We start from the raw sequence: 13,254 nt of genomic DNA on the forward strand, positions 1-13,254 counted from the left end.
CTGTCCGTGATACAGAAGACAGGAAAATGGTCACACTGCTTGTGTTTGGGGCTAAAATATCATCAATAAACGTTTTTGATGCGTAAGAAGCAAAACCAAATACCAATCTTAAATCTCAGGAGTTTTGATTAACTAAAGCCAAGTTCTTAAATCATTTTGGAGCTCTGCATTTGTTTAATAAAATAATTTATTTCCCAATTTATTTCTCTAGGTATGTTTCCTTGAGCAAACTACCAAGGAACTATTTTAAGCCAGGGACTGCTGTGAAACTTGCTACACCAGATTTCCACTTCTTTCATTCCCATGAGGCCAGGAAGGGTGTGGAGAGAGAGTGACCCTGTATTCTTAGGACCAGGCTTGACTGAATCAGTGGGTGTCCCGAGCAGATGAATGACCTCTCTTATCTCAACATTCTGGAAATATTTGCTCTTCATTTCTATAAAACAGAGAAAAGATTTACCTTATAGTATTCATATGAAGTGCAAAGGTTTTGAATTAACACATGGGATAGAATCAGTACTCAGCCATGCCCCAAGTCTGTGATCTTGGACGAAACTATTTACTATTTCTCAGTTTTCCCATCTATAAAATGGGCATAATAGTAGTTCTGTCTTTATAAGGGTATAGTGAGGATCAATTCCTGTAAAGTCCTTAGCAAAGTGGCCATCGAATGGTGAATTCTTGCAAAAATAGTATTACCTGGTATGATAAAAGTATAATTCATTTATCTGAAGGTGAATTTTTACACATTTCCTTTAAGCATATCTTAAATTTGAAATAATAGTGAATTTTCTTCCATTGTGAAGAAAGCTTACAGCCCTTCTCCTTGAATTATAGTAGATGACAATTGGGTAATATTAATTTAACTCTGCATCCTCGGTTGGATCTGTCATTCCCAGCCCCGCCTTCAGAATTATATCATGTGGGAACTTCAGCTTCATTTGAGAATCCTTGCAGCGATTTATATTCTCTTCGTTCAGACCTCATCAGTCACCACTCTGGAAAAATACCCAAAAAACCCACAGATAATAGGTGTGGAAATGACCCCACAGAAATGTGCATTGGTTGCCCTTTCTCATATGCGAGGGCAGGAATGGGTATAACGTAAGAATAAAAAAAAAAAAAAAAAAAAAACAAGGTAAGCCAGGTAGTTGAATCTGTTACATGTATCTATCTAGATTTAAATCAAAAAGAGAATAAAAATGTTGCAAAACAGTCATAAATTCATATCCATATGCTTCCTTAGAGATGTGGTTATGGCTCTCATTTCTTCCCCTGTATGAGAGAAGGGAGATTTGGGTCGACAGAGCCATTATTTAAGGCAAGGATCGAGTGGTGAATAAGCATGGAGAGAGAGTTGGTAGTTCTGAGCCTCACTAATGCCCTACACTCTCTTCCCTGCTTGGTCCCCAGGCTGAAGCTACTCTGACCAAGGCTACACCGTGTGCTAATACCCCTAGTATTGCATTCTGTGGATGTTGGCTGTGTGTTCTTTGCCTGAGGCAGGCAGCCATTTGATTCTGTCATAGGCACCAGGATATTGAAATTCAGAAGCTCATGGTTGCTGGTACATTAATTTTTCTCGGGCTGATATTCTTTCTATTTTACTTTTTTTTTTTTTTTTTTAGATTTTATTTATTTATTTGACAGAGAGAGACACAGTGAGAGAGGGAACACAAGCAGGGGGAGTGGGAGAGGGAGAAGCAGACTCCTTGCTGAGCAGGGAGCCCGATGCAGGGCTTGATCACAGGACCCTGGGACCATGACCTGAGCTGAAGGCGGACGCTCAATGACTGAGCCACCCAGGCGCCCCTCTGTTTTACTTATTTATTTTTTTATTTATTTGAATATAAATGGGGTAACATTACCTTGGATCTAAATGATGTCCACAAGTATATATTGATTTGAATTAGTGGCTGATCAATAGCATTTGTGTTTGTATTGAATTTGGGGACCCTGTATTTATAAATGAAAGTTCTGTGGGGAGTTTGAGGTCTCCTTTTCCTTTGTGGACCAGTGCAAATTCAAGTTTCATTTCTTGGGTCTTCTTTTGGTGTTTTGGATGATAGATTTATAAGAGCACAAAAAATTAAGCCTTCTACTAGATGGTTACCACGCAGGATGATGTCCTTATATGATGTTAATTAAATACTACGACACAACATGAAAAACAATACTCTTAGGTACAAACACACAAAACATGTTAGGTCATGTTCTTTTTTCCCATAGTGCATTTGTTTCTACTTTTTGGAGTACTAAGAATGATATCACTGATATGGAAGCCTATTCTTTTAAAAGTTAATTTTTTTTGCATATATATTTATGTTTTCTGCTTTTGCAGTTGCTGATTTGCCAGTATTGTCAAAAGTGAAGCAAATGTTTATTGTCTTGGGCGTGCTCCTAATTTACATCAGCAATTTTAACATCAAATGAAGGACCTAATATGTTCTGAGTTTACCTCTTAAGATGAAGAGTAACTAGAAGACTGAGAAGTCCTTAGATATTAAATAATTTTTAGAATATTAAACTTTTTTTCTCTTGTAGTGAAAGATTTTTTTTGAGGCTGAATAGAAACGGACTTCCCAAAGCCCCAGATAAACCAGAACGACATTGCTCTCTCTTTGTGGTAAGTGGATCTTGTTTCCTCTAGGAGGCGGATTCTTCTAATCGTACTTTATGTTACTTAAGGGAAATAAATTATTGTGAGAGAACATAGTGACTTTGCTTAAACTTTGTAAATAATACACAAAGTACAGTAGGGCGGGGCTGTGGGCCTGGGTATTGAGGAGGACACATGTTGTGATGAGCACTGGGTGTTATACGCAACTAATGAATCGTTGAACACATCAGAAACTAATGATGTACTATCTGTTGGCTAATTGAACATAATAAAAAGCATAAAATAAAGTAAAAGTGCTTGACAAAAACAAAACAAAACAAAACAAAAACACCAAAGTACAGTAGTGCCCAGAATCCTAGACACACCTCTGTTCCTTTGGTGTATGTTAGAGCCTGTTATAGTCCGCATGACATATGGCAATTAGAATGTACTTAATAAATGTTTAAAGAATGAGTGAGTGAGAGATTAAAATAAGAATGGGTTTTTATTTTAAGTATTGTTTGACATCAGTAGACTTACACTGTAAACTTGTAGTGGTATTTTTCTTTTATGTTTTTATTTAAATTCCAGTTAGTTAACACAGTGTAAGATTAGTTTCAGGTGTACAATATAGTGATTCAGCACTTCCATACAACACCTGGTGCTCATCACTGCAAGTGCCTCCTTAATCCTCATCACCTGTTTTAACTCATCCCCCCCCCCCCTCCCCTCTGGTAACCCTGTTTGTTCTCTGTAGTTAAGAGTCTGTTTCTTGGTCTCTCCCTCTCTCTTTTTCCCTTTGCTCATTTGTTTTGTTTCTTAAATTCCACATATGAGTGAAATATGTGGCATTTGTCTTTCTCGGACTGACTTATTTTGCTTAGCATAATACTCTGTAGCGCCATCCCTGTTGTTGCAAATGGCAAGATTTCATTTTTTTTATGGCTGAGTAATATTCCATTGTGTGCACGCACATGCATGTGTGTGTATCACATCTTCTTTATCCACTCATCAGTTGATGGACACTTGGGCTGTTTCTATAATTTGGCTATTGTAGAATGGGCTGTTTTGTTTTTTTTAAGCATCATTTGATATCCATAGACTAAGTATTAAGTTGATTGTGGTGGTATTTTTAGAACAGGATTTGAATTATGTGCTTCTGCTACAAAATTCCATTAAGAATGTCTACATTATCTTTGCCTTTCTAATGTTATTTGTGGGAATGATGTGCTGTGACCTTTCATACTTCTATATAAATTATGAGTTTTAAATAATCCTTTTTTTTTTCTTTTGGTAGGATTTGGGTAGCAGTGAGCTAAGAAGGGACATCTATATCACTGTGCACATTATCCGAATTGGTAAGTCCAACACTTGGCAGTGTGATATAGGTGCACAGCAGGGGGAAGAGGTGCTGAAAGGTCACTGTGTTGGCGTGATTTCTTTGCTGTCTGGATCGGAAGGAAGGGAAAGCCAGTTTGGAGTTTAAGAATCACCGCATTGGGGAATTATTCCCTTGCCTCCCCAAACTCACAGAGAGCCTCCTCATGCATCATAAATAGACCTTGTTTTCTTTCCATTTAGGTCATTAGGTAGTTTGTTGTGCTTTGTTTTGTTTTATTGGACTCCCATAGCATATTTGATTCAAAATTTGGTATTTGTCTTTATGAATTCTAATTTCTGTTAACAGCATTAATTAAACTTCTTCTAGGATCTGGATTTCCTACAAGTTTATGAAAATTTTGTACTAATTGGCATTTTCCAAAGTGCAGAATGCTACAGAGCATTACTGCAAAAAGTGCTACAAGTAAAGTGTTATGAAACCCTGAATGCTATATACTTTTTCCACTTTTATAATATCATCAGCTCATTAAAGGGTCTCAGGAGTCCTCCAGGGAAATATTAAAATGCCTCTAACTTTGTTGGCCCTAGCTTTCTCCAAATTTGATTTGACCATGGAAACATTTATATAATGTAACATTTATTAATATCTTGCAGAGCATGCTTTGGGTGTTCTACACCAAACTGGCACCACAGAGCCAGAATAGGTGCACTTGGGGGTGCCTGGGTGGCTCAGTCGTTAAGCGTCTGCCTCCGGCTCAGGTCACAATCCCAGGGTCCTGGGATCGAGCCCCGCATCAGGCTCCCTGCTCCTCAGGGAAGCCTGCTTCTCCCTCTCCCACTCCCCCTGCTTGTGTTCCCTCTCTCACTGTGTCTCTCTCTGTCAAATAAATAAAATCTTTAAAAAATAAATAAATAAATAAATAAATAAATAAATAAATAAATAAATAAATAAATAAAAAGAATAGGTGCACTTGTTTTTACTCATAAAATGCCTCTAAAAGCAGGTATTTTATGGCAGAGGAGCTAGGTATAATGAGGAATGGCATAGCCTACACAGTTTTTCTATTAAAGCTAACCAGCTGATACTGGGAACTGATTCTTCACTTCTTCACTGACTGTGCTCCATTATTTGCTTGGGAATACTTCTGCAGGATAGTCATATATTGCCATGCAATGCTGCATCATGATCTTTATTTTTATAGTCTTTTATGCATCTGATAACCACATTGTGCATCGGGAGAGACTATAAAACATGTTGCCATTCTAACATAGATTTTCTATTTTTTCTCGTAAAAATCAGTTCTGAAAACCCATTTTCACTGTATGCTATTTTTTGATTTGAGGGGCAGTTGGAATAAAAAAAAGTCAACTTTTTCATTTTAATTTTCTTTTTATAAGTGAGTATATATGGGAAAAAATTGAAAAGAATCTTTAAAAATGTTGGAAAAGTTGGAATGCATGCTGCTGAGTATTTACGAGAGAAAGCTGGCAGGGGTGCAGTTTGTTAGATAATTCTTTGTGTGTTCTTTTCATTCAAATTCATAATTTCACCATTTGTTCATGTAAAATGTGGTTTTGGATACCTTCATGTAAACATTGCATTTGAATATAATCTTCTACAATATCTAGAGAAAAACTCCTTTTGCTTTCAGAGATTTTTAGAAGGTATCTGCAGGCTTTGGGTGGTAGAAACACATGCGGCAAGGGGGCTCCAGGCCCTGTACGCCTGCGGCCTGGGGGGCCCTAATGCTGAGGAAGCCGCGTGTGTGTTACCGGTCACGTGGCTATCTTTTGAATAAGTGGTGTTGCATTAGTGATTGCATTTTTTTCCCTAAGATTATTATGATCGTTAAGCCATCAGAATGAATGTTGAATCAGAAATTATCTGTTACCCCCTTCCCCCCCTGAGCTTTGGTCAAATTAATCCTTCACTGAGATTACTGCAAAAGCTGCCTGATAGTCCGGTCCCATTTACTGGTTTGACATTTTGAGACTGAGAAGAAATTAGATTGAAGGTAAGAAACTCTAAGAAAGGGCAAGGCTTCATCTGCTGCAATGAAATTAAGGAGCAGAGGATTCTTGTCTATCAGGGACAGATACTTCTTACTTTTTCTAGAATGTCCCTTGTACCTGCTTTAGTAAGAAAAGGGCACGCTGACCCTCACCGGCTGCAGAGAACGAGAGCGATGGCATCTTGGCTCAGAATCTGAGCCCGGATCTTTGGTTAGAAAAGGAGGGGAAAAAAAGAGAAATAAATAGTTCTGTATCCTCCTGGCCACCCTGCTAAAGGTTTTCCCACCTCTCTGTTTCTACTTCCCTATGCCTACCTTCCTTTCTGCTTAGAGAAATTTCCTAGAAATCTGACCAGAACTGTGAACTTTTATTAATTCTAGAGTTGGGAACGCCAGGGTTGGCATCAAGTAGTCTTTTCAGCACAGGGCTTAGACCAAAGTTTTGGTCTAAGTTGTGGTGCCTGCAGAGCCGGGAAAGAAAAGTAGAAATGAGGGTCTGAGGACATGAGCGGTGTGGAGGCCCAGGAGCGATGGTGCCCAGTGGTCAGAGAGGGACCGAAACCTCCCTGCCGTCTTCAAGTTGTGAGGGAGCACTTCCTGCATCCCCCGTACGGGGCTGTCCTCCCCAGTCACCTACAGTTTTTCCTTTCCTGCAGTTCTAGCTGAAGGGGGTCAAAAAATCAGGGTGCTAGTCCTACCCTGCCTAAACTTCTAGGAATTTAGAGCTAGAGGAGTCCGTGGAAATAATGGTGATTAGTTTCAGGGTTTTTGTGGTGGTTTTTAACTACTAAACTTCTTGCTTGATGTCAAATGACTTTGAAATACTTAACTCAGAGATCTTCTAGTCACTTTGTCGTCTTGCATTTACAAGGGAATGATTAAGCAAGAAACATAAATCGTGATATTGGTAAGGATTGGAGGATATATTTCATCCTAATCCAATCTGTAATAATATTCAAAATAGAGATAACCTAGACTTTTTTTTTTTTCCCATTTCACAATTGGTCAGAGTTTTAAATTTGTCAGTTTTGTGAGTAAAAGTATAATTGGTTGATAAATTCAAGTATGACATGATAAAGTGTTTGATTTGCCAGTGTAATTTATATTAAAACATGGGTTGAAATTTAGCCACATATTACAGCATCATGTCATGAAAACATGATTTTTTGAATTTTGCACATCTAAAAGGCAACTGGCATGTTTTTTTAGTTTTGAGTCTGATAAAATAAGAAGTTTTCAGGCTATTTGTAAGCATTTCCCTAAAAATGATGCATGGTCGTGATAGTTTTACTTTATTACTGATGAATGAAAGCCAAACTGAATATTGCCATCCCCCCCCCCCTTTTTTTAACCTCTTTAACATTGGATTTGGGAAGTGCTGGAGTCCTCTAGATGTGCTATGGGAGAATTTTGCTCAGACGGAAAACAACTTCTATATCTGTTGCCAAGCACCTGGAAACAGATTTGCATATTTTTTTCGTTATTTTTCCTCACATTAACTTATTATATTTCAGGTTCAGTATAATTTTTGCTTTCTGTCTCCAAATAATCCATTGGCAAATATAATAATAAGTTAAAACAGTACCTCAATAACATACTTAAAAATATATAACAATTGAAACAAGTTAAAACTGTGTCAGAGTGAAAACCATCCCAGGAGATTTCAGCCATTGGCTGAATTGTAATCAGCCTGAGCCCTGGGTCAGGAAAAGGGCCTGCCTGCTCATTTGTTCATCTTTGCTTACTTGTTTTACCTTCAGGGGATCTCACACTGCTTCCTTTCAAAGGTGAAATATTTGAAATAGTTCTTTACGTTTGGAAATTTTTTAAAAATAGAAAAATGAAACGGGCACCATTATTGAATTTATTGACCTGAACCTCCTGGGTTACCTTCATGAGTCCTTGGGGGAGGGTTCCCAAACATGGGATCTGCTCCAGTCTCCATGTTTCGTTGGTGACAGCTGGTGCCCAGAGTTTCATCGATGAGCCCGAGGTCACACAGTGAGGTGCTTGGAAAGGAGAGTCAAGAACTGAAGCAGTGTCTTTTAATTGGGCCCTTTTAATTGCCCAGTTACATTTGATAGGGCCTCTGTATCTGTTTAAGGTGCACCGGTCAAATGGCTGCATGGACCATGTTTGCTTTTCACTTGAACAGGTCGAATGGGAGCAGGAGAGAAGAAGAATGCCTGTAGCGTCCAGTACCGGCGCCCCTTTGGCTGTGCAGTTCTTAGCATTGCCGACCTGCTGACAGGAGAGACAAAAGATGACCTCATCCTGAAGGTGTACATGTAAGAAGCACGCCCACGGAAGGGCTGGGGTGGGTGCCGAGGCACACGTGGATCCCACGTGGTGAAGGCAGCTCCAGGGGGGTCATGGGAAAGCAGGGGGAGGGTTGAGTTTATGAGCCACCCTAAGAAGCTCAATCTGAAAACTCACAGCAAGCAAGCCCACAAGTCACCATTCAGCAGTTAGAGGAACTGCGAAATCAAGAACCCAAGGATACAAACAGATTAGCGTGGGGTGGGCCGTCTCCTTCACAGAGTACCTCCTCTGAATTTAAAAACTGAACCTGTCCTTACCCTCAGAGAGTTAATTTGTTCTTGGAAAACGGACATAGTTTTTAACATAAACTGATTAGAATTAGGAAGAGAAAGCGCAGGTAGGTGATTTCCCTTCCATTTCCTGTATTAGGAGTTGGCTAGCTCTGCCCAACAGAGTACCAGGAAGAGGAGAGAGGCTTAAGCCTCAGGAGTTGGGATGGTCTCAGTTCTGGAGGCTGCAAGTCCTAGGTCAGGGTGGTGGCTCAGCTGATAGCTTCTGAGGGCTGGGAGGGACAGTCTGTCCCATGCCTTTCTCTCCTAGTTTCTGGTGGTTGCTGGCAAATTTTGGTGCTCTGTGACCCAGAGATGCATTGCCCAGTCACTGCCTTCATCTCTGTGTCCACATTTCCCCCTGTTATAAGGGCATAGTTAGATTGGGTTGGGGCCCCACCCCAGTGACCTAAATTTAACTTGTTTACCTCTGTAAAGGCCCCGTGTCCAAATAAGGTTACATTCTGAGGTACTAGGTCTTAGGATTTCAATATTCTCTTTTTAGGGGGAGAAACAGTTCAGCTCATAGCATTCTTCTAAGAAAATCACTTAATGTATTCCAGATCCTAAGTTAGGGGACACCTGTGAGTGGCTCAGGTGGTTAAGCATCTGCCTTTGGCTCAGGTCATGATCCCAGGGTCTGGGGATCAAGCCCCACACTGGGCTCCCTGCTAAGCAGGGAGCCTGCTTCTCTCTCTCCCTCTGCCTCCCGCCCCCCCACTCCAATTGTGCTCTCTGTATAAATAAATAAAATCTTAAAAAAGAAAAATCCCAAGTTAGTTGACTATTTAAATGCACATGGTTGGGCGCCTGGGTGGCTCAGTTGGTTAAGCGACTGCCTTCGGCTCAGGTCATGATCCTGGAGTCCTAGGATCGAGTCCCGCATCGGACTCCCTGCTCGGCAGGGAGTCTGCTTCTCCCTCTGACCCTCCCGACCCTCCCCCCTCTCATATGCTCTCTCTCTCAAATAAATAAATAAAATCTTTAAAAAAAAAAATAAATGCACATGGTTTCAGATCACCCCACCCTGAGCATCTCCCCACAGATTTGGAAATGGAGAGTTGACACACAGTGATATCCTCACCCTGGGGAGAGGAGGAGTGGGTAGGGGGATAGGGTGGGGTTTCCTCATTCCTGGTTTGAGGACCATACTGCTGGCCACCTCCATGAGTGAGCTTGCTTTCGTTTCATTTCTATCTGTGGAGTTGATATACCCACCGTATGCCAATAGTTTTCATATGTTAGGCTAATACAAATGGCCCACTGCCTGTAGGACATAGACTTCAAATTGTTTTTTGACCACTCCTGGAGGGTTTCATGGATTTATCCATCCTCCACCCAGTGCCCCCGGGACCTGTGCCCCACATTTGCTAATTAGTTGACAAAGATTTGTCTATAGCCTGTGGTTTAGGACCAGCAATCCTGTCTATTCTCTTTTAAGAGGGATATGATCAGTGACCTTGATTTTAAACTTGAAAACTTGGGGTGAAACTAGTGGGTGGTACAACTCACTACTCTTTTTATCATGTGGCAGCCCTCAGTTTCCATGATAATCCTCTTTCCAAACTCTACTGGTGATCATAAAATATAATGTATTTGAAGTAATTCTGGGGAGAATGGCCACCATTTGCACTGTGCTTCCTACGTGCGCGGAACTGTGTTAAGCATTTTCCATGTATCTTGTGACTTTATCCTCATGACATACCCATGAAGCAGATGCTGTTGGCTCTGATTTCCACGTAAGGGGACAGAGAGGCTAGATGATGCCCCCATTTGCCTGACTAATTGGAATGGGAACCAGATTTGAAGTCAGGACTCCCTGACTCCTGAACTTGAGCTGTCTCGGGTCCTATGCTTTCGGGTGTTATTTTGACACCTGCTGTGTAGTAATGTGATAACGATGCTGTTGTGTAGCCTTGCTTTTTAAGAAAGCTAGAATTCCTTATAAACAGTCTCATCGTTTCTTAGAGTAGTCTTTCCAGGTGTGGGTAACAAGCCCTGTATTTATCTCGCCATTGGGAAAACAGGACCAATGGTCGTATGCGTCACCCTTGATTAGGTGGCCTACTGAAGAAGACCTAGGAATTCTAGCTCTGCCTATGGGAGATGCTCGCTCTCATAAAAATAAATCATATTGCTCTTTGTGGTTGTTATTGTCTGGTTTTTATAAGCATCAAATAGGGTTTCAGATTATTCTTGCTGGAAAAGAGATGCCCTTAAAAATGCCAGTTCAGCAAATTATGAATCTGTTTCAGGAAACATGCTAGCCAATCAAAACAGTCACTGTAGATTAAGAAGAAAGTGCGATTTTAGTAGAACATTTTAAGGAAGTGCCTGTTAGAAACAATTTGGAAGAAATTTCTATTTGTTAGCGTGACCGAATCCCTAACCCATCTGGAACTCAAATATGGAACAGTAACAAATACCTCATCTGAGCCTGGAAGCTATTTCAGTCACATACTTGAAGCTTTGATTTTACGTGGAGTTTTGTAGGTTGAAAGCATGAATTCTGGAGTCACTTCACTAATAGGAAGCAAGCCATCTCTCTTCCTTCCCCACTGAGCTGAAATAAGAAAACTAGAGGCAGAATATACTAAATTGCAATTTAATGTCCTGCAGCTGGACAGGTGGGATGGTTTCATTTCATCTTAATTTCCCCGCCTTCTAAGATTCAGTGCTCTGTCTGGTACCCTACTGTTAAGTGGCTCGAAAATGTCCTCCATCATGTTCATCCTGGAAAAGCATATGGTGATGAAATAAACATGTAATCAAATTGTGAACCATCAGCTACAGATGAGATCACAAGGAAAAGGAATCTACTGTGGAACATTTTGATTGATAGTGTATAGAATCTTGATATTCAGGATCCTTGGGAGGGAGCATTTGGGGCTAATAAAAGTTAGTAGTGATTTACAAATATACTCAGATGAGGGAGGCAGCCCCCTCCACCCTCCCCACCCCACCCCCCCTGCCTAACCAGGGCAGTCATGGCAGTAAGGAAGGATGACCAACCTCAGTATTTAGGAGCCATCAGGAGTTGCCAGACAAAGAGACATCCATCCATTCATTATGCATTGCATGCTTTTAAGCACCCACAGTGTTCAAAATCCCAAGGGGGACACATATCACTAGGTCCTAGATCCATTCCTCAAGAACCTTAAAAGTTTCCTAAGTGAACTACAGCATGTGAACAAAGATGACATGAGCTAGCAAGTGACAAGAGCTAAAGAAGCAAGGTACAGATGACTATGAGAGTAAGAAAATGGAAAGATACCTCTTAGACCAGAAGAGGAAAAGCTGGGGAACTTCGATTACCCTTCAGTGCAAGGGTAATTTTTAATGACCCCCCTTGCAAGTTGTGTTAACCTCAGTTACATTTTGCTTGTTTTGCTGCATTTCGATGGTAACCAAACTCAGTCATGTTATAGTAGGTAGAGACCCATGAATGAGAACTAAATTCACGGAGCATTGAGTATATGCCAGGCATTATCCTAGGCCCAAGCTTATTATTTAATTGTAGTATATTACTCCCCTTTTCACAGATGAATAAATCAAGGCACAGGGAGCGTGAATAACTTGCCCAAAGAACGTAACTCAGTTAATAGGGTTTTCGTCTGCACTGCCTTCTGCTGTGTGCATTGTTCTCTGAGATTTGGAGGTGAGGGGAACTCTCAGAAATTGTGGGTTCATCATAGCCACTTCTGGCATGACGTAGGTGGTCATGCATTTACGAGATATGGGCATCCTACTCATCATGGGGGCAGTTATGCCCAAACTGACCAGTTTGGGGGAGTTCCCAAGGAGATTTAAGGAAGTACAGTATGGTGGTTATTCCAGAAAGGGCAGGTGTGCTATTAAGGTCATTGTTTGATCTCATCCATTATCAAAGCTTAACAGAGTGTTGATGTTTTCATAGGTGTAACACAGAGAGTGAGTGGTACCAAATCCATGAGAACATCATCAAGAAACTGAATGCACGTTACAATTTGACGGGCTCCAACGCAGGTGAGTGTGTGGGGCTGGCTGACTCTCCCTCTACTTTTCATTTCAGTCCTTTTATTTTACATATCTGTGTAAGAAGGAGATGAACTGCCCTTTGTTTTTCTCTGCATTTGCTTCGTAACTTTAAGTATGTGCAGCGAACAATCTGGTACGTCTCCCTGTGTTACGACAGGCTTGTAGCTATAACTCTTTTTAAAAAATGTCTTCTGTTCCAGTTTGAAACAAGGCAGAGTATCTGAATTTGTTCAATAATACCAAGTTGTGAGGCCTCTAAATTGTTTCCAGTTACTAAAACCCAAATGACAAATATGTTTGGGTTCCTGACTGTTGTGTGGAGTAGGTTTGATGGACAGAAATCCATCAGTGAGGTCCAAGAAAAACATGCTTCACTGCCTGTAGCTGGGAGCAGTGCTATATACTGGGAACATACATAGAGGTTCATGTGTTGAAACTGACTAGGAAGATGAATGATGTTGACTGCAGAGTCGCATACAGAAAAATGTAGGCACACTTGTTAAGGGAACTGAAATATATAGCATCATATGATATGTGGTACATATTCTTAACCTGGTAACTTCATAGATATTGCATTATATAGCATGTATAGTGACATCTTTGAGTTTGATCAGCGGACGAAACTGGGTGACTATTCTTTGCTCCCCGTCCCCCCTCCAAACCCATATTGAAGCAAAATAAACTATGTAGCTGT

The 13,254-nt window shown here is 40.6% G+C and overlaps 1 protein-coding gene across 7 annotated transcripts in view; it reads left to right on the plus strand.

Annotated features, from left to right (window-relative positions):
• Positions 1-13,254, plus strand: part of DOCK4 (dedicator of cytokinesis 4) — a 422,159-nt gene that overhangs the window by 227,011 nt on the left and 181,894 nt on the right. For all 7 annotated transcript variants that reach the window (XM_064575038.1, XM_064575039.1, XM_064575040.1 and 4 more), the window contains exons 9-12: positions 2,545-2,626; positions 3,897-3,957; positions 8,108-8,240; positions 12,460-12,548. In XM_064575038.1, the coding sequence (XP_064431108.1) occupies positions 2,545-2,626; positions 3,897-3,957; positions 8,108-8,240; positions 12,460-12,548 (365 nt within the window). The remainder of the gene's footprint in view (positions 1-2,544; positions 2,627-3,896; positions 3,958-8,107; positions 8,241-12,459; positions 12,549-13,254) is intronic.

Source organism: Mirounga angustirostris, unplaced genomic scaffold, assembly GCF_029215605.1.
Source record: "Mirounga angustirostris isolate CCGP_5_RB_7025 unplaced genomic scaffold, mMirAng1.0.hap1 SCAF_12, whole genome shotgun sequence".
Lineage (NCBI taxonomy): Eukaryota > Metazoa > Chordata > Mammalia > Carnivora > Phocidae > Mirounga > Mirounga angustirostris.